General features: G+C 38.7%; 1 protein-coding gene across 1 annotated transcript in view; it reads right to left on the reverse strand.

Annotated features, from left to right (window-relative positions):
* Nucleotides 1-21,767, reverse strand: part of HERC2 (HECT and RLD domain containing E3 ubiquitin protein ligase 2) — a 222,286-nt gene that overhangs the window by 75,858 nt on the left and 124,661 nt on the right. Inside the window, exons 45-54 of the mRNA XM_079710369.1 lie at nt 20,314-20,581; nt 20,032-20,168; nt 19,446-19,544; nt 17,550-17,718; nt 17,321-17,446; nt 15,712-15,820; nt 15,450-15,594; nt 9,362-9,547; nt 8,540-8,645; nt 8,360-8,451 (exon numbers count right to left, since the gene is read on the reverse strand). Coding sequence (XP_079566495.1) covers nt 8,360-8,451; nt 8,540-8,645; nt 9,362-9,547; nt 15,450-15,594; nt 15,712-15,820; nt 17,321-17,446; nt 17,550-17,718; nt 19,446-19,544; nt 20,032-20,168; nt 20,314-20,581 — 1,437 coding nt within the window. The remainder of the gene's footprint in view (nt 1-8,359; nt 8,452-8,539; nt 8,646-9,361; nt 9,548-15,449; nt 15,595-15,711; nt 15,821-17,320; nt 17,447-17,549; nt 17,719-19,445; nt 19,545-20,031; nt 20,169-20,313; nt 20,582-21,767) is intronic.

Consider the following 21,767-nt stretch of genomic DNA (forward strand, 5'->3'; position numbering starts at 1 on the left):
ATGCCATTTGCAGCAAGATGAATGGACCTAGAGATGGTCATACCAAGTGAAGTAAGTCAGACACAGAAAGACAAACATCATATGATATCACTTACATGTGGAATCTAAAAAAAAAAAGGGTACAAATGAACTTATTTACAAAACAGAAGTAGAGTCATGGATGTAGAAAACAAACTTATAGTTACCAAGGGATAACGGGGGAGGGATAAATTGGGAGACTGGGACTGACATATACACACTGCTATACATAAAATAGATAACTAATAAGAACCTGCTATATAGCACAGGGAACTCTACTCAATACTCTGTAATGGCCTATATGGGAAAGAATCTAAAAAAAAAGAGTGGATACATGTACATGTATAACTGATTCACTTTGCTGTACACCTGAAACTAACACACTGTAAGTCAACTATACACCAATAAAAATTTTCAAAAAGTAATAAAGCAATGATTGGCAAACTGCATTTAATAATTTAAAAATAAACTCACTTATGATAAACTTTAGATGAATAAAAAGTCAACTATTTGGTATCTTTATCCACTATCATACCAATTAAATAAGTTCTCATGAGATAACGTAACGTAGTTAAAAAAAAAAACTGCTTTAACCTGCGTTACTTTAAATATATTTAATTTACTAAAATAGTGTTCACGTCTGTGTGGAAAGATTTACTGAAAGATTTATAAGGCAGTCTCACTGATCTGTAATATGTACTGTTTAAAAGAACCTTCACTGATTCTCTCAGACAGAATTTTCAAGAGATAAAATTAACTTGGATTCATTTTGAAATTTTCCTTATTACCAAATTAAAGGTATGAAAACAGAAAAGCAATTTCCAGTGTCACATGTATGGTCAGAAAGAACTATTGCAATAGTAACAGATATTTAACGTGAATAACACAATGCTAAATGCACAAAGCACCCTGACATGCTTGGCAATAACTTTTGCCAAGAGCTTTTACCCCTGCTTCTTACCAAAGATAGTGAGGCAGAAATTTGTTTTGTTTTCTTTTCAAGTTGATCTGATAAGCAACAAATTCAAGTTGTATACATGTCAAATTTTAAAATAAATACAATTATTTACTTAAGGGGGAAAATATGGGCTCAATGTTATTATAGAGATGGTCAAAAAAAGGCAGCTCCATTGACATTTGCAAACCATCAAAAAGGAACACTATGGGAGAGTGGCCAAGATGGCAGAGTAGAAGGACACTAAGCTCACCTCTTCTCACAAGCACAATAAAATCACAACAATCTGCAGAACAACTATCGTTGAAAAAGACTGACACCTACTAGAAAAGATCCTCTACAGCTAAAGACATAAAGATGGACCACAGCAAGACTGGTAGGACAGGCAGGCTCATGATATAATTAAATCCCATACCCCCCAGGGCTGGCAACTCACAAATTGGAGAATAATTATATTACAGAGGTTCTCCAACAGGAGTGAGAGTTCTGAGCCCAACATCACGCTCCCCAGCCTGGGGGTCTGGCACTGGGAAGAGGAACCCTGAGAGCATCTGTCTTTGAAGATCAGCGGGGGCTTGACTGGAGGAGCTCCAGAGGACTGGGGGAAATAGAGACTTCACTCATAAAGGGGGCATGCAAAATCTCACATGCACCAGGACCAAGAGCAAAAGCAGCAATTTGCTAGGTATCTGGACCAGATCTACCTGCTGGTCTTGGAGGGTCTCCTGGGGAGGCAAGGGGAGGCTGTGGCCCACACTGGGGGCATAGACACTAGTGGCAGATATATCGGGAGACTATTCATCTGCATGAGCTCTCCTGGAGGCTGACATTCTGGCACCAAGACCTGGCCCCACCCACCAGGCTCTAGGCTCCACTGCTGGAACGCCTCAGGACAAACAACAAACTAGGTGCGGAAACAGCCATCAGCAGACAGACTGCCTAAAGATTTCCTGAGCCCACAGCTGCCTCTATACATGGTCCTGCCCACCAGAGGACCAAGACCCAACTCCACCTACCAGGGGCAGGCACCAGCCCTGCCTGCCAGGAATCTCACTCACTCAACTATCTAGACCAGCCTCACTCACCAGAGGTCAGACACCAGAAGCAAGAAAACGACAGTCCTGCAGCCAACAGACCAAGTCTGCAAATGCAGGCCAGACCCTACCCTGAAACCAGCTGGCCCCTGGCCCTTCCTCGGGTGATGAGAAGGAACTGCACTGCTGGGACGCATAAGACGTCTCTTACAGAGGGCCACTTCTCCAAGGTTGAGAAACAGAACCAACCTACCACATACATAAAAATACAAATAGCAATTTAAACAAAATGAAGCAACAGGATTATGTTTCAGACAAAGTAACAAGATAAAACGCCAGAAGAAAAACTAAGTGACGTCGAGGCAACCTACCCAAGAAAGAGTTGAGAGTAATGATCATAAAGATGATGAAAGAACTCAGAAGGAGAATAGATGCACAGAGCGAGAAATTAGAAGTTTTTAAATAAAGAATTAGAAAATATATAGAACAACCAAACAGAATTAAAGAATGCAATAATTGAACTGAAAAATATACTAGAAGGAATCAACAGTAGCCTAAATGAGGCAGAAGAATGGATTAGTGAGCTAGAAGACAGAGTAGTGGAAATCACTGCTACCAAACAGAAAAGAGAACGAAAAGAAATGAGGACAGTTTAAGAGACCAGTAGGACGATGACAAGCGCACAAATATTCATATTATAGGGGTCCCAGAAGAAGAGAGAAAGGACGTGATAAAATATCTGAAGAGCTAATAGCTGAAAACTTACCTAAGCTGGGAAAAGAAAAAGTCAACCAAGTCCAGGAAGCACAGAGAGTCCCATATAGGATTAACCCGCAGAGGAATATATAAGGACATATTGTCATAAAAATGAAAAAATTAAAGATAAAGACAGAATATTAAAAGTAACAAGGGAAAAGCAAAAAATAACGTACAAGGGAATCCTATAAGGCTATCAGCTGATTTTTCAGCAAAACTTCTGCAGACCAGAAGGGAATGCACAATATAAAGTGATGAAAGAGAAAAACCTATAACCAAGAATATTCTACACAGCAAGGCTCTCACTGAGATTTGATGGAGAAAACAAAAGCTTTACAGACAAGTAAAAGCTAAAAGAATTCAGGAACATCAAACCAGCTTTACAGCAAATGCTAAAGGAACTTCTCCAGGTGGAAAAGAGAAGGACACAACTAGAAACAAGAAAATTACAAAATGGAAAAGCTCACTGGTAAAGGCAAACATACAGTAGGAAATCATTCACACACGAAGCTAGTAGGGAGGTTAAAAGACAAAAGGAGTGAAATCATCTGTACCCACAATAAGGGTTTAAGCGATACACAAAACAATTAGATGTAAAATATGAATTCAAAACAGTGACCATGACGGGAGAAGAGTATAAATGCAGGGTATCTAAAATGCATTTGAAATTAAGAGATCAGCTACTTAAAACAAGCACATATTTAACTAGACTGCTGTACAAAGACCTCATAGTAACCAGAAAACAAAAACCTGTAATAGAAATACACACAAAAGAAAAGGAATGCAAAATAACACTAAAGATAGACATCAAATCAGAAGAGAACAAAAGAAAGGGCAAAAAAAGACCTACAAAAACAAATCCAAAACAATTAGCAAAACGGCAACAGGAACATACATATGGATAAATACCTTAAATGTAAACGGACTAAATGCTCCAACCAAAAGACACAGACTGACTGAATGGAAACAAAAACATGACCCATATATTTGCTGCCTACAGAAGACTCACTTCAGACCTAGAGACACATACAAACTGAAAATGAGGGGAAGAAATGTTATATCTTCTTCAATCCAAGGAAATACAACAATTGTAAATATATATACACCCAACAGGGAAGCATCTCAATATATAAGGCAAAACATTAACAGACATAAAAGGAGAAATCGACAGTAACACAGTAACAGTGGGGGACTTTAATACCCCACTTTCATTAGTGGACAGATCACCCAGACAGAAAATCAATAAGGAAACACAGGCGTTAAATGACATATTAGACCAGAGGGGCTTAATTAATATTTATAAAGCATTCTACCCGAGAGTAGCAGAATACACATTCTTTTCAAGTGCACATGGAACATTCTCCAGGATAGATCACATGCTAGGCCACAAAGCAAGCCTTGGTAAATTTAAGAAAACTGAAATAATAGCAAGCATCTTTTACGACCACAACACTATGAGATTAGAAATCGACAAGAAAACAACCGCAAAAAAAACAAGCATGTGGCGGCTGAACAATATGCTACTAAACAACCAGTGGATCACTGAAGAAATCAAGGAGGAAATCAGAAAATACCTATAGACAAATGAAAATAAAAACATGATGATCCAAAACCTATGAGATGCAGCGAAGCAATTCTAAGAGGGGAGTTCTCAAATAAACAACAAACCTTATGCCTAAAGCAACTAAAGAAACAAGAACAAACAAAAGCCAAAGTTAGGAGAAGGAAAGAAATCATATAGATCAGAGCAGAAATAAGTGAAATAGAGACTAAAATACCAATAGAAAAGATCAATGAAACTACAAGCTGGTCCTTTGAAAACATAAAAAAAATTGATAAACCTTTAGCCAGAATCATCAAGAAAAAACAGGAGAGGGCCGGAAACAATAAAATCAGAAATGAAAAAGAAGTTATAACCAAGAGCACAGAAATACAAAGGGTCATAAGAGACAACTACAAGCAACAATATGCCAATAAAATGGACAATCTAGAAGAAATGGACAAATTCCTAAAAGGTATAATCTCCCAAGACTGAATCACAAAGAAATAGTAAATATGAACAGACCAATTACAAGTACTGATATTGAATCTGTGATCTTTTTAAATTAATTAAGCAATTTATTTTTCATTGACGTATAGTTGATATTATGTGAGTTACAGGTGTACAGTATAGTGATTCACAATTTTTAAAGGTTATACTCCATATCTGCTGTATTCCCCATGTTGTACAATATATCCTTGTAGCTTATTTTATACCTAATAGTTTGCGCCTCTTAATCCCCTACCCCTATATTGCCCTCCCCTCTTCCTTCTCCCCCTGGTAGCCACTAGTTTGTTCTCTCTGTCTGTGAGTCAGCTTATTTTTCTGTTATATTCACTAACTGGTGTATTTTTTAGATTCCACATGTAAGTGATATCATACAGTATCTGTCTTTCTCTGTCTGACTTATTTCACTTAGCATAATGTCCTCCAAGTCCCTCCATGTTGTTGCAAATGGCAAATTTTCATTCTCTTTTGTGGCTGAGCAGTACTCAATTGTATTTATGTACCACATCTTTATCCGTTCTTCTGCTGATGGACAGTTACGTTGCTTCCCTATCTTGACAACTGTAAATAATGTTGCTATGAACATTGGGATACATGTTATCTTTTTCGGATATATACCTGTACCAATTTACATTCCCACCAACAGTGTACAAGTGTTCCCTTTTCTGCAATCCTCGCTAACATTTGTTATTTGTGTTCTTTTTGATGACAGCCATTCTGACAGGTCTGAGGTGATATCTCATTTTGGTTTTAATTTGCATTTCACTGATGATTTGTGATTTCGAGTATCTTTTCATGTGCCTGTTGGCCATCTGCATTTCTTCTCTGGAAAAATGTCATTCAGTTCTTCTGCCCATTTTTTAATTGGGTTGTTTTTTTGCTGTTGAGTTGTATGAGCTGTTTATATATGTTGTATATTAATCCCTTATCAGTCATATCGTTTCAATTTTTTTCTCCCATTCAATAGGTTGTCTTTTCATTTTCTCCAGGGTATCCTTTGCTGTGCAAAAGCTTTTCAGTTAATTATGTGCTGAATCTGTGATTTTAAAACTTGCAACAACCAAAAGTTCAGGACCAGATGGCTTCACAGGTGAATTCTACCAAACATTTAGAGAAGAGTTAACACCTATCCTTCTGAAACTACTGCAAAAAAAAAAAAAAAAAACTGCAGAGGAAGGAACATTCCCAAACTCATTCTATGAAGCCACCATCACGCTGATAGCAAAAACAGACAAGATATCACACACACACAAAAAAAAAAGAAATGAAAATTTACAGAGCAATTATCACTGATGAACACAGACACAAAAATCCTCAACAGGTGACCTCCCTGGTGGCGCGGGTGGTTAAGACTCTACACTCCCAATGCAGGGGGCCTGGGTTTGACCCCTGGTCGGGGAACTAGATCCCACCTGCATGCTGCAACTAAGCAGCTGGTGAACCGCAACTAAGGAGCCTGTGAGCCTCAACTAAAGGAGCCCACCTGCTGCAACTAAGGGGCCCATGTGCCACAACTAAGGAGCTGGTGAGCCACAACTAAGGAGCCCTTGAACCACAACTAAGTAGCCTGCCTGCCGCAACTAAGGAGCCCATGTGACGCAACCAAGGAGTCTGCAAACAGCAACTAAGGAGCCCACAAGCTGCAACTAAGGAGCCCGACTGCTGCAAGTAAGACCTGGCTCAACCAAATAAATAAATAAATAAATATATATATATTTTTAAAAATCCTCAACAAAATACTAGCAAACCAAAGCCAACAATACATGAAAAGGATCATACACCATCATCAAGCAGGATTATCCCAGGGGTGCAAGGCTTTTTCAGTAACCGCAAATCAGTGTGATACACCACGTTAACAAACTGAAGAATAAAAACCATATTATCATCTCAAATGGATGCAGAAAAAGTTTTTGACAAAATTCAACACCCACTTATGATAAAAACTCTCCAGAAAGTGGGCATAGAGGGAACATACCTCAACGTAATAAAGGCCATAAAGCTTATCCTGGGCTTGAAATAAAGATACTGTACTACTGTAGTCTATACAGTACTGTACAGTAAAGTATACAAAAGCACAACCACTTGTAGAGAATGCACACGTGACAATGTACGCCAGACACGTGAACTAACTTACATGACTGGACATGTGAACACACGTTCTCATCTTTGAAAGTTCGCATCTTGAAAGTTCGTATGTAGGGGACTTACTGTACTCAGAAAACTATAAGATGCTAATGAAGGAAACAGAAGACGACACGAACAGATGGAAAGATACACCATGTTCTTAGATTGGAAGAATCAATATTGTGAAAATGACTATACTACCCAAAGCAATCTACAGTATCAATGCAATCCCTATCAAATTACCAATGGCATTTTTCACAGAACTAGAACAAAAAAATTTTTTAATTTGTATGTAGACACAAAAGACCCCAAAAGCCAAAGCAATCTTGAGGGAAAAAAACAGAGCTGGAAGAATCAGGATCCCTGACTTCAGACTATACTACAAAGCTACAGTCATCAAAACCAGTATGGTACTGGCACAAAAACAGAACTATAGATCAATGGAACAGGACAGAAAGCCCAGAAATAAACCCACGCACATATGGTCACCTTATCTTTGACAAAGGAGGCAAGAATAGACAACAGAGAAAAGACAGCCTCTTCAGTAAGTGGTGCTGGGAAAACTGGACAGCTACATGTAAAAGCATGAAATTAGAACACTTCCTAACACCATACACAAAAATAAACTCAAAATGGATTAAAGACCTAAATGTAAGGCTGGATTATTATAAAACTCTTAGAGGAAAACATAGGCAGAACACTCTATGATATAAATCACAGGAAGATCCTTTTTGACCCACTTCCTAGAGTAATGGAAATAAAAATAAACAATTGGAACCTAATTAAACTCAAAAGCCTTTGCACAGCAAAGGAAACCATAAACAAAACAAAAAGGCAAAACTCAGAATGGGAGAAAACATTTGCAAATGATGCAATTGATAAGGGATTAATCTCCACAATCTACAAACAGCTCATGAAGTTCAGTATCAAAAAAACAAACAACCCAATCAAAAAATGGGCAGGGGCTTCCATTGTGGCGCAGTGGTTGAGAGTCCGCCTGCTGATGCAGGGGACACGGGTTCATGCCCCGGTCCGGGAAGATCCCACATGCAGCAGAGCGGCTAGGCCCGTGAGCCATGGCCACTGAGCCTGCGCGTCTGGAGCCTGTGCTCCACAATGGGAGAGGCCACAACAGTGAGAGGCCCGCGTACCGCAAAAAAAAAAAAAAAAGGGCAGGAGGCCAAAGAAGACATACAGATGCCCAACAGGCACATGAAAAGATGCTCAGTATCACTAATTATTAGACAAATGCAAATCAAAACTACAATGAGGTATCACCTCATACCAGTCAGAATGCCCAACATTAAAAAGTCTACAAATAATAATGCTGGAGAGGGTGTGGAGAAAAGGGAACCCTCCTGCACTGTTGGTGGGAATGTAAATTGGTGCAGCCACTATGGAGAACAGTATGGAGACTCTACTTACCTCTGTGGAGTCATTCAGAAGGGACACTGTGGTGTCAGTGGGGTTAATGTTGATTGTCTTTAATTCAATTAGGTTATTTAGGGAATTTCCACCTAGGAAGAAAAAGGGGGTAATGGAATCAGACAAAGGAGTTTTTATTATATGATAGAAGATACTTTTTGCGTAAAGTAATTCAATTACCTGACACGACAACCAGGGAAGGCATGTAACTACTGTCAGCAGGATCCACTATCATTTTTAATCTATGAACAAGAACATCTGGGAAAATCTCCAAACGAATCCAATGCTTTAAAAAAAAAAAAAAAAAAAGCCTTCTTAGTAAAATTCAGCTATATTTTAGCTGGAAAGTATCACTAAAGCTTGACTCTCAATGAGATTTTTAAAATATATAATTTCACATGAGAGATAGAATTTGCCTTTAAGCTGGCAGAAATAAGAGCATTACTTGTTCATTAGAAGAATGTCTCCCTCTAAGCCCCAGAAATCATGTGTTTATAGACTCCTGACCTAGGGTGGTCCCTTAATACCCTTCAAAGAGTAGGTTATAGAAAACGCTGGAGTCAAAGTGGAGGGAAAGCACCTTTCTCCAAGTCTAACTTGCATGTCTAGATGAGGCACACCCGTATGTAAGTGCGACTAAAACAGCATTCCAAAGATAAACACATATTTGTTAGGATATATTAGAAGAACTTCTAACCAGAAGCAGAATCTGAACTCATACATTTTATGTGGGGGAATAAAACAAAACAAAGAAAACCCTATTATACCCTCTATCAATTATATAAAATCTATTACCTATATTGTTTAAAAATCTCTGACAATGAAAGCTGGATGGCATATTACTCTGCAACTTTAAAGTAATTATGAACTAAAATACAAAATGAGTACTGAGAGGTGCCATCACAGTTTAACTTAGTAGGTTTTTCAAAGTTCGTGTTGAAGCTCTAAAAGGTTAAGCCATCTAAATGAAGTGTTTCTGGAAGTGTCCCCATGGCACACTACCTTTCCTTGTGAGCCGGAGGACTGCCAGCAGGGCTCGCTGCCGTCAATGAGACGGGAAGCCTGGTTCACAGAGGATGACACGTTTAGGCTCTTCACCATCCGTGCCCAGCTATCCAGCAGCATTCCTGGCTGACTGTTGTGAGAGCGCTTCAGTTGTTTTCCAGAACGGCCACAAAATATTGCAGACTGTCCTATTTAATGGTGGTCAAACAGTGTTAATACTTGTGGGACAGAACCTTCACAACTAAGAAATAGATACTACATAGTGTTGAGCTCCTTACTTCAAGAAAATAGTAAGTTTCCAAATTAAAAGGAGCTAATAAATACCTAAAATGGCTTCAAAAAACCTAGTCAAGGTATTTAACCCAATTTATGAGATAAAGTTCATATAATGCTATGATTTATTCCACTTGACTCTCTCAAGTAACAACAGAGTGATACATTTCCAGATAGAACAATACATATAAGCAGCTGGGGTGGGGGGGGAGTTCAGTAACTGTGCTTACAGAAAACATTCTTATCAAAAAACCTTTCATAAATGCAACAAAAACAAATTTGTGAAGTTTCTACCTCCATTCATGGTAAATCTGGAAATTCATCTAGCTCTCCCTTTGAGGACAACTAGAAGAGGTAGACAAAACATTTAAAGATGAATATATCTTGAAAGTATCAGAGTTAACAAGGTGATACAGAATTATGGGACCAAAATCAGAGAAAGGCTGAGATGAAAGGTGTCGAGATGGGTGCCCCATGGATCGGAGGCTGCTTTTCCCCGGTGTATTTGTCAGTTTCTAAGGGGAACCTTAAAGAGGACACATGGCACTTCTGATGGCTTCCTAGGATGAGGGGGCCAGGAACCGGAGTCCAGAGCTCACCAGGAAAGAAGGGGATGGCCACAGAACAACTCACACTTTGGGCTGGGATCCCAACAGAAGAACCCCTAGAGGAAGGGTGAACTCTGCAGGGTTGACTGTTTGTTTTCAGATTGCAGCTCTGCATGAAATCACCTCAAACAGTGAAACTGGACTGAAGTGAGCCCACATAGTTACTTACCCCAATTACCTAGAAGAACAACACTCTCCCCCCAATCCCTGGAGAAAGATAATATCTTAGGCCTCAAATAGACTCAAGAAATAATTTTTTAAACATAATGTCCAGTACATGATGGAATGTGAGACAAGAAAACATGACTAAAAGCTATGAGAATGACAGACAATAGAAAGAGACCCAAAGAGGCTCCAGATATTAGAGTTATAAGATACCAATTTTATAATAACTATACTTACTATGTTTGAAAAGACACTGACTATCTCAGCAGAGAACTGGAAACTATTTTCAAAAAAAGAAAGAAAGACTAGAACTGTTAAATAAAGTAATTAAAATTTTAAATTCAATGAATAGGTTTACCAGCAGACTAGACTCAGGTGAAGAGAGAATTAGTAAAAAATATCTAGAATGAAAAACTGAAGAGCTAAAGTTTAGAAAACATAAACGAGAAGGTGAAAGACTTAGAAGACAGAGATAAGAGCAACAGGTGAAAGAGAAGCCCCAAAAAAGAAGGAAAAGAAAATAGGGCATCGATAATACTGGAAGAAATACTGACTGATGGAAAACTTCCCAAGACCAACAAAAGATATCAAGGCACAGACTTTAAAAGCCCTACTCTGAAAGTTGGAAGAGAAGATCTTAAATGTTCTTACTACACACACAAAAAAGGGTAATTATGTGAGGTGATGGATGTGTTAACTACCAACCTTACTGTGGTAATCATTTTGCAATATACATGTACCAAATCATCACATTGAACACTTTTAACTTACACAATGTCATACGTCAATTAAAGCTCAAAAAAGCTAGAAAATTAATTAATTATAAGCTCTACTAACTACAAGAAAGATAAATACAAAGAAACACATATGTACACACATGTAAAATTTGTGTAAGATAGAAACAAGAGTGCCTCAAAAGCAGGTAGAAACAAGAGTACCTCAAAAGCAGGCTAAGGGGAAATACAAAGACTGAATAGCTTTAATGGAACAGTAACTACACTTGCAGCTGACTTCAGCAGGAAAAATATAAACCAAATTACAATGGAACAGTATTTTTAAAGTGTTAAAAGTCCCAGCAAAAATATTTTTCAAAAATAAAGGAGAAATAAAGACACACAAAAAGAGAATTCATAACCACATAGATGCATTAAATAAAATATTAAGGGCAATTCTTTAGGCAGAAGAAAAATGATGATGGGTGAAAAGTGAAACACACAAAAAGGAATTTAAAAAAACTACAATATTAAGTATGTGAAAAAAATCTTGACAAATATTACAGAAAATAACAATCATATGCTTTGTATTGTTTAAAAATGTACATGTGTAAAATTTTTAAACACAATAATAAAAACATGGTAATTTAAATCAGAATGAGGGTTAATGAAGTTAAAGGGATCTCAGGTCCTTGCATTGCTTAGGAGGAGGGTAAAAGTACTAAATAATATTAGATTTTGTAAGTCAAAAAGGATGTCACAATATCTTGAGTAACTACTAATACCAAAAATGCATATAACATACACTACTCATATAGTATATGAATACACACTAAACATGTGTAACTTCTAAGCTAAGTGTGTGTGTTGGGGAGGTGGTGGTTGGCTAACTAATAAAGAACATATCAGTCCAGAGGAAGATGGAATGGAGAAAAAAGGGAACAGAAAACAGGCAGAACAACAACAAAAAAACCCACTAAGAAGTTGATCAATTAAAAAAAAAAATTTCAGTACTGCCTTAAATGTAAATAAATACCTAAAAGACCCAAATAAGAGACAAAGATCATCACATTGGAATTAAAAAAAAAAAAAACAAAACTATCTACAACCTCCACTAATCACAAGATTACTGAAAGATTGAGGGTAAAAGGCTAGAAAAAGATACACTAAGCAAACACTAACTTCACCATAAAACTGCAGGAGACATTCTTTCAGGCATGCATAAAACATGTGTAAAATCCCATTATATGCTGAGTCTTATGATCATACAGAAGTTTCCCCCAAAATGTCAAAGATCAGGCAGGATACACAATCTGAATGCAATGCAGAAACCAATAAATAGGTAGAGGTAGAAAATGCTGACATGTTTGAAAATTTAAAAATCAATGAATATAAGAAAATAATTCCAATGGAATTTTAAAAATACTTTTAAATGAATGATGATGAGATATTACTACATATCAGCATTACAGGATACAGCTTAAGCCATGCTTAAAGATAAATTTAAAATTTTAAGTTCATATATTAGAAAATATGAAAGTGAGAAATTAATGAACTAATAAGCATTTGGGGCAGGGGTAGGGTGCGGAATCAACGTAAACCTAAATTCCATAGGAAAAAGAAATAAAAATAATATGAGAGACAGCAATTCAAAGCCAAAAGTTGGTTCTTTGAAAAGACTAATGAAACTGATAAACCCATGGCAGGCTGATCAAAAACAAAACAAAACAAAACAGGAAAGTATTCAAAATTAGCCTTGAGAAGGAGATTGCTCTGCAGATTCTACAGATCTCCTTCATAAAGATAAGAGAATATTACAAATTAGGACTAGAAAGGAACTTCCTCAACATGATAAAGGCTATTTATGAAAAACCCACAGCTAACATTATATTCAGTGCTTAAAGACTGAAAGCTTCCCCACTAAGTCCAGGAACAAGACAAGGATGCCTACCCTTGCCACTTCTCTTCAATGTGGTACTGGAAGATCTAGCTGAAGCAATAAGACAGGAAAAAGAAATATAAGGTATCCAAATTGGAAAGGAAGAAGAAGTAAAACTATCCCAGTTCACAGACAACATGATCTTACATGCAGACAACCCTAAAGACTCCACCAAAAAAACCCGTCAGAGCTAATAAATAAATTCAGCAAAGTTGCTGTATATAAGTTCAACACACAAAATGTGTTGAAAATATGCACTGTAGGTGTGTAGTGTATAAATCTATACACTAGCAACAGATATTCCAAGAAGGAAATTTTAAAAAATAATTTAATTTAATATAGCATGAAAAATAAACACTTAGGAATAAATTTAACCAAGAACGCATAAGACTTATGACTTAATGCATAAGACTTAAGACTTACACACTAATCACAAAACACTGCTGAATGAAATTAAAGAAGATCTAAGTAAATGGAAAGACAACTGACAATTCTGTCCAAAGTGATACACAGAGTCAATGCAATTCCTATCAAAATATTGTTTTTTGCAGATGCAGAAAACTCCATCCCCAAATTCATATTGACTTCCAAGGGACACCAAATAGTCAAAACAATCTTGAAAAAGAACAAAGTTGGAGGATTCACATTTCCCAATTTCAAAACTTACTACAAAAGCTATCATAATCACTGTGTATGGTGTGTTACTGATGTAAGGATAGGCAAATAGGCCAATGGAATAGAATCGAGAGCCCAGAAAAAAAACTCTCACATCTATGGTCAACTGATTTTCAAAAAGGGTGCCAAGACCATTCAGTGGTGAAAGGACAGTCTTTTCAACAAATAGTGTTGGGAAAATTGGATACACATGTAAAAGAATGAAATTATACATTATACCATGCATAGAAATTAACTCAAAGTGGTTCAAAGACTTAAATTAAAAGACCTAAAGTTAAAACTATAAACCTCTTACAAATATAGGGGCTGACCTTCACAACTCTGGATTTAAGCAATGATTTCTTAAGTTGACCCAGAAGTAAGTATGACATCAAATGCACAGGCAACAAAAGAAACAATAAATTAAGTTTCATTAAAATTTAAAACTGCATCACAGAATCCTATCAAGAGAGTGAAAAAACCACCCACAGAATAGGATAAAATATTTGCAAATCACATATCTGATGTAATGTCCACAATATATAAAGAACTCCTATAACTCAATATCAAAAGTTTTAAAATTGAATTGACATGCCCTCCCCCAAAAGATATACAAATGGCAAAAAGCACATGAAAAGTGGCTCAATGCCGTTTGTCATTAGTGAAACTCAAATCAAAATCACAAGATACTATTTTGCACCCATTAGGATAGCTATAATTTTTAAAAAAGAAGAAGAAAATAACAAATGTTGGTAAGGATGTGGAAAAACTGGAACAGCAAAAACATTGCTGGTAATAATGTAAAATGATGCAGCCAGTATGGAAAACATTTTGGCGGTTCTTCAAAAAGTTAAAGAACTACCTAATGACCCTGCAATTCTCCTCCTAGTTTTGAAAACTGGGACTCAAACAGATTTGTACATCAATGTTCACAGCAACATTATTCACAATAGCTGAAAGGTACAAATAAACCAAATGTCTATTAAGAGATAACTGGATAAGCAAAATGTGGTAGATACATACAATGGACTATTACTCAGCCCTGAAATGAAGTTCTGACACATGCTACAACATGGATGAACCTTGGAAATCTAATGCAAGGTGAAAGATGTCAGACACACAAAAACACAAATTTTGTATGGTTCCACTTATGCATGAGGTACCTAGAGTTGTCAAATGCATAGAGACGAAAAGTGGATTAGAGGTTGCCAGGGGTTGGGGGAGGGAAGAATGGGGATTATTGCTTACGGGGTACACTCCTATTTTGGAATGGTGAAAAAGTCTCAGAAATAGATAGTGGTGACAGTGTGCAATATTCCCTTAATCGTACACTTACGAGTGATTAAAATGGCAAATTTTATGTTGTATATATTCTACCATAATAAAAAAAAGATATACTAAAAGATATACAAATAAAAAGACTCACTCTCCGTCTCTCCAATTCCACATCCCATCCAACGAAACATTTACTAGTTTCTTGAGATCCTTTTACTGTTCTTTATGGAAATACAAGCAAACAATCCCTGTTATTCTAGTTCCAGTGACCACTCATTGCTTGAAGAAAAAACAGCAATTCATCAAGTGGGTAGGACCAGTTTCCCTGTTTTGCTGTGCACACAGTACAGTGCTCACCATATAAATATGAACTTTAAAGAGCAAAGTTAAGTACATTTGTTTCCACAGTGATTATCTCATTAATAATAGTTTGATGAAAGAGAACATAACCACTCTACCATACCTGGTTCATTTATTCTGCCAAATGTATGCCTGGTGTTGTGTTTTCTGGTTTTGAAACAAGTTTCACAAAAATCAAAGTCATCACAGTTTCTGCATTTGAATCTAGATCCATTGATGGGAAACATCTGACAGCCATCACACCTGTTTTTAAAATAGCCATTGAGTTGAAAAGAAAAAGCTGAGGTCATTTATTAAATTTAATTCCAAAGATAACCATCCTTCCCAAACAAATCTAGCAATATAAAAATAAAAACTCACGTAACGCCAGGATGAATACTAGGTACCAACTCCATTTCTGATAACAGCCCAGTCCAGTGAGACTGCTGAGGGAAGTCGACAATAACATCTTTTCCATTGGCACTGAAAGCTAGGACAGAACAGAAATTGTCTGGAACTTCTTTGTCACCAATAAAAACCTAAAATTAAAATTAAATCTATAATCTAGCTATGGAATATTATATTATGGTTATTTCTGTTTTACAAAGAGTACTTCTCTTTCAGAGAGACATACTAAGATACTTATGGATGAACTAACACATGATGTCAATCAAGGGATTAGCTTCAAAATAATGGAGGGAGGGGTTCATGGATGAACAACTTTGGCCAGGAGTTTGTCAACTGTTGAAGCCAGGTGACGGGTACACAGAAGCTCAGTATACTATATTCTCTACTTTTGTGTATGTTTGAAATTTTCCACAATAAGAAGGTCTGTTCAATTACGCCAAGCAAAAACTCCATTCAGTTATCTCAGGGAATAAAAATTACATTAATGACGTTAAGACATCTATTGCCCTTTGGTGAAAGCTACTCCAAACGTTAACTTCTAAACCAAGTTACTATTTAAATGTATCTTTGTTTTGATTTGTAAAACTTTGAAGAATCTCTTAAGTAAAGAAAACTGTTAAAGTAAAATGTTAAATAAGCTATTTATTCTTATGTAACCTAAGAAATACTAACACTCCTGCACCACCATTGCGGCCACTTCTAATCGAAGCTGTTTGACAGTAAGAGTTTTCTACAAGACTGAAACAAGAAAAAACAAAGAAAAATGGCACCGAAAGAGTTTAAAGATAAAATAAAACCACGCATATACCTGGATCATTTCTCATGCAACTGTTAAAATGGACATAGTATACCTTTTAAAGTATGCCACGTGTTTGATTTGAAATCTCAAGAATATCGCATTAAATATAAGCTGAGGAGAATTCTGTGTTTCCAGTTGCTAACTCCTATCATTTGCACACATCCATTTCTTAAATTTAGTCCTAAATTCTTACGCAGCATTAAGAAAAGAGAGAAAAAAACACTGAGGAAGCCAGCTATTTGGCAGAAGGGCTGACAGAACAGGTTTGCAGAACCCTGACATGAGACAAGGCCACGCTGAGACTGTAACAGACTGAGATGAAGCCAGAACCACTCTTTAACATACCTGGTCACGTTCAATCTAATCCAAAAACCACAAATCCATCCTGGCTGCTTTGCTTCCTTGCTCATCGTAACCTCACTGTGAGTCCACTGTTCTTCCTCCTAAATAATCTCCACTAAGACTCTTAGAATTACCCCATTCCTTGAACCCCTCCCAAAATACACAATGCAAACCCCATTAGTCTTTGTCACACCCACTTATGGCGACACCCCATTTTCCAGGGTATGCATCCTCCCAAGTTGCCGTGAGGTAATACATCTGACTCTGTCCAACAACAGGTGTACTCCTGACTACAGAGTACTGAAAAGCAAAACAACACTATTTTATGTATCATAAGGCTTGCCCTCCACTTGGTTTTCCTGCCCTTGAATGAAAAAATAAAAAGTTACATCAGTAGATGAAAACCTGGCACTTGGAGTTTTCTTGCCTGGGGAACATTACCTTTCACAACCCCCGCACTCTGATGAGTCACAGACCCCCACTTGTACTTCGGTGTGGTAACTGAGGCTTTGACGCGAACTTTATCACCAATCTTGATGTGAGAAGGGGAGCTTGGTGGAGGATAGCCTGGAGATTCCAATTAAAAAAATGAACTATAGTTAGCATTCATTTCTGGGAACTCTGACTCTAACTAAGAAAGACGAAAGAACTTAATAAAGAATGTTCTCACCTATAAGTTCCACATGAATATACCTAACCCAGTAGGTGCCTCCTTTCTGCTGCCAGTCACACTGCACATTGAGGTCATGTAATCCATCTCTATCCAACTTGATAACTTTGCCCACATCTCCTTCACACACTTCTTCATATGTTCGACAGCATCTAACCATCATTCCCACCTAAAATTAAGTTAAAAATCCAGTCCAGTATATAGGTGAAATTATCAATTGGAAGTAGTATTACTCTAGTCCTAAGAAAAATTTCCTCTACCCCCCAGCATGCTCTCAAAATCATTTTACACTAAAAGGAACCAGGGCTCTTTAGAAAACTGCCTGGTTCAATGTCCAGGGCAGGAAATATACAAGATGAATTTGGATCAACTTGTGCCATCAAGCAAGGGAGCTACCAAAGATTAACGGGGTCCCTCAAAAGAATAACCTGACCAAAAGGAAAATGGCTGAAACACATCAAATCCATAACAGCCAATAAATTCATCATAATGATAATAAGCAAAATAAAAGCTCTTGGTCATCTTTTTAAGTACCAGGGCACCAACTCACCACTCTGAAAATTGATAACACAAGCAAACAAAAAACAACCATTTATTCTGCCTTTTCTGTGTATACAAACTATATTATACTTTATCAACCAGAGTTGATAAGAAAGTTTTCTTCAACGAACAGAACTCCAGCTAATAAATTTGGAAGGGATGACGAATTTAGAAAATCACTATTGTGGGACCCTTCTTGATGGGTCTAGATAATGACATTAATGGCTACTGAAGTGCCAAGATGGACAATTAATAGAGAATGGATGGGGCTTCCCTGGTGGCGCAGTGGTTGAGAGTCCGCCTGCCGATGCAGGGGACACAGGTTCGTGCCCCGGTCCGGGAAGATCCCACATGCCGCGAAGCAGCTGGGCCCGTGAGCCATGGCAGCTGAGCCTGCGCGTCCGGAGCCTATGCTCCGCAACGGGAGGGGCCTCAACAGTGACAGGCCCGCGTACCGCAAAAAAAAAAAAAAATAATAGAGAACGGATGTCGTAGACGACAAGTGATGCTGCACGTTGGTCCATACGATACATTCTTTCCTAAGATGCAGCCCGAGTCCACTCACCCTCCAGCCCTCACTTTGACTTTACAGGAGATGCAGAGGAGAGGGAGGAAGATGAGGGCCAACGTAATTTTAGCCACAAATAAATGGCATGAAAAGGGAAAAAAGAGGGAGAAACTGTTCCAGGGTAAAAAGACACATCACCCAAATGTAAGATGCGAGATCTTATTCGTATCCAACTCTTAAAAAATGACTATAACAAGCCATTTCTGAGAAAATTGGGAAAATCTGAGCAAGCATTAGATATAAGATGATAGTAAGGAATTATTGTTTATTCTGTTAGGCAATGCTAGGTAACAGTAACGTCATTATGTTAAAAATAAAATCCTTTATCTATTAGGGATACATATTGTTGCCATATTTATAGGAGAAATGAGATGATGTCTGGGATTTTCCCAGAAGTATACTAACTAGAACAAAAGAATTAAAACAGGAAAAGAAAGGATTTAAGGTTAAAAAGGACTACATAAAGAGCATAACTAAATGTTTAAAATTAGATGGCAGAGAGAATAATATTTTTTTTAAACAAAGCAGAAACAGATTGTAAAAGTGTCCAAATGGGGGTAATCGAGAAGCACGGGGCTGTGCGCCGCGTCACTGTGGACAAGCCACCTCCTGCTCTCCGCCTCTGGTCCGCCCTGACCCCTGCTCATCTTCCACTCCTCCGTCCTCTGCTCCAGCCACAGTGGCCTCCCCTGCTGGGTGCTGCACCCTCCCTCTCCGACTTTCTGAGATGCTCAGACATTTGCTGAATGAAAACCGAAACAAAGTTCCAGCCTTAGACAATTACTCACCTGAATATTCTCTCTCACATACACAGCATAATCATCATTACTCAAGAAATCAGCTCGCTTTTTGTACGTCTGGCTCTCTGTTACAACAGCACCAGTAGACTACAAAGGATAAATACATTTTTTTAAAATGGTGAACCAGATAAACCTACTTAAAAAGAAAGTAGTGTGTGAAATCTATAATATTAAAAAAGAAAGTATAAAATATTATTCTATGTTTTCACTATAAAATTCTTTGTTTAAAAGAGACTAATAGCAACAGGATTGTAAGCAGAATAAATCTCAAAAGCTGAAAGTACAGAAAATTTCTGAGCCATATCCAAATTAATCCCATAAAACAACTGGCTCAGATCAGAAATCAACGTGTCACATAAATAATGATTTTTTATTAAGATCTCCTCTAATGGCTACCGAACATCATTAGATGTTGGAACAAGGGTCTGTCTTAAAGCTAAAGGTAATTAAGAGACAGAAAACCCAGGCAGCACTTCGTAGCTTTGCCTCATGCCCAACAGAACCGCGGAGGGGCCCATGGAGTGCTGCAGAGGAATCCAGAGCTCAGGACAGATGGCATGAGGGGAGCACTGACCACAGCATAGGCCGTGTCATCCACATCCTCCACCACCTCCTCGTCCGAACACTCCTCAGACCCCGTGTCTGCATCCGAGAGATCCGTGACCTGCACGTCAGCATGGTCCAGCAGCCACCCAACCAAGGCTTCCACGCCTAGGAGCAAGCACACACAGCAAAACCACAGTGAGGACCACAGCGCCTGCCTCCCGAGGGGCCTCTGACGTTAGTATTTCAAGGGAAGCCTACAAACAAAGGGGTGGGCGCATTAAGTCCAACACCCACAAGGAAAACCCAGTACCTGGCAAGCCAGCAGCATTCCCAGAGGCGCCAGTGAGTGACTTCAGCGCAAACTCTATGTTCCTCCTAGGAAATCCCATTTCCATGAGCTGAACCACAATAGGTAGAGCAGGACCAGGAGACTGCTTGTGCTTCTTCGCTCTAACTGGGCGAACATGCTGCACAGGGACAGGCGTCGTGGCCTCACTGGAGCTGCAGTCTTCAAACACGGGGCTCAGCGGGTGAGTAGACTCCACAGCCAAACACTGACACACGGCCAACGCGGCAGCCTGGGCAAATGAGAGCGGAGCTTGGGGGTCTGTAAATCAGGGGACTAAGAAGTCCAGGGAAATGGAGAGTACAGACTACTACTATGAACTGCAGTACAGAACTGTAGAAAGCCCTGGCTTACATGTGTATTTTTCAATGCGTGGATAAAACATGTCTAAAAACGACAAAGACAACTTTCATAGCTGAATGCAGAGGAAAGATTCAATGGTCAAATAACTCCTGCTTCGGTACACACAGAGTCTATCTAGTGAATGAGCTCATTATCAATGTCCGCTGAGGGAACTTCACAGCAGCCCTGAACACTGAGCGAGCGAACACAGGTGAGAGGCCTGATGGGGCGGGAGAAAGGGACCCCCGCCCTTCCCCGGGACAGGTCAGTGCCCACAGCCTCCCACCTTCTTCCCTTGGCACGCAGGTCAGAGATGGCACAGGACCCTCTCGTGTGCCACCAAATCAACTCCCAACTATTCAAAGGCAGAAAAGCCACTCTGGGGGTTCAACAGGGTATAAAAAAAAATGAGGGAAATAAAGAATACTGGGTAACAAACTGCAATGAATCAATGGATACATGCATCACTGTGGCCTGCAGCTGGGAACTGCCTGCCTCCAGACAGGGAGCCCTCTCCCTGGTCCACCTGCAGCTCTCTGTCCCTTGTCTTCAGTTGTTCTCACAGCACGGAGACTTGCTTTTTTTTTTTTTAACTGAACACGTCGGAAGGCATTCAGAAGAAACAGAAGACACCGTTGGGCCTTCCAGTGCTTAGGAAGTGTCAAAAGCCTAGGGTTTTGCTGTGAAGTCCGAATAACTCGGAAGTGACAGGCTTCCTAAAAGCTTACAATTCAGAACCAGATCGAGCTAGGGATTCCGGTTCTGGTAATGGAGAGGGGACTGGACTAAGCCTCTGCCGTGATAATAATTATGAATTCTGGACAAAATATTTTAAAAAACTGTTTGAAGGTCCCGGAGAAAACAGTAACAGGTGCAACCTTGACCAGAGGGAAGCCCACAGGCAAGCTGCTAACAGGGGCACTGTCACTGGACTGCGGCCTGCCAGAGCAAGTAGAGGTGAGGGAGAACCACAAAATGCATATGCAGTCTACCCTCAAATCTTTGGCTGACGGCAAAACTGAGCGTGTGTGAGACTCAAGAACCCAGCCAAAAGAAACTGCTGGGAGGCCCGGTGC

The sequence above is a fragment of the Hyperoodon ampullatus genome (assembly GCF_949752795.1).
Source record: "Hyperoodon ampullatus genome assembly, chromosome: 8".
Lineage (NCBI taxonomy): Eukaryota > Metazoa > Chordata > Mammalia > Artiodactyla > Ziphiidae > Hyperoodon > Hyperoodon ampullatus.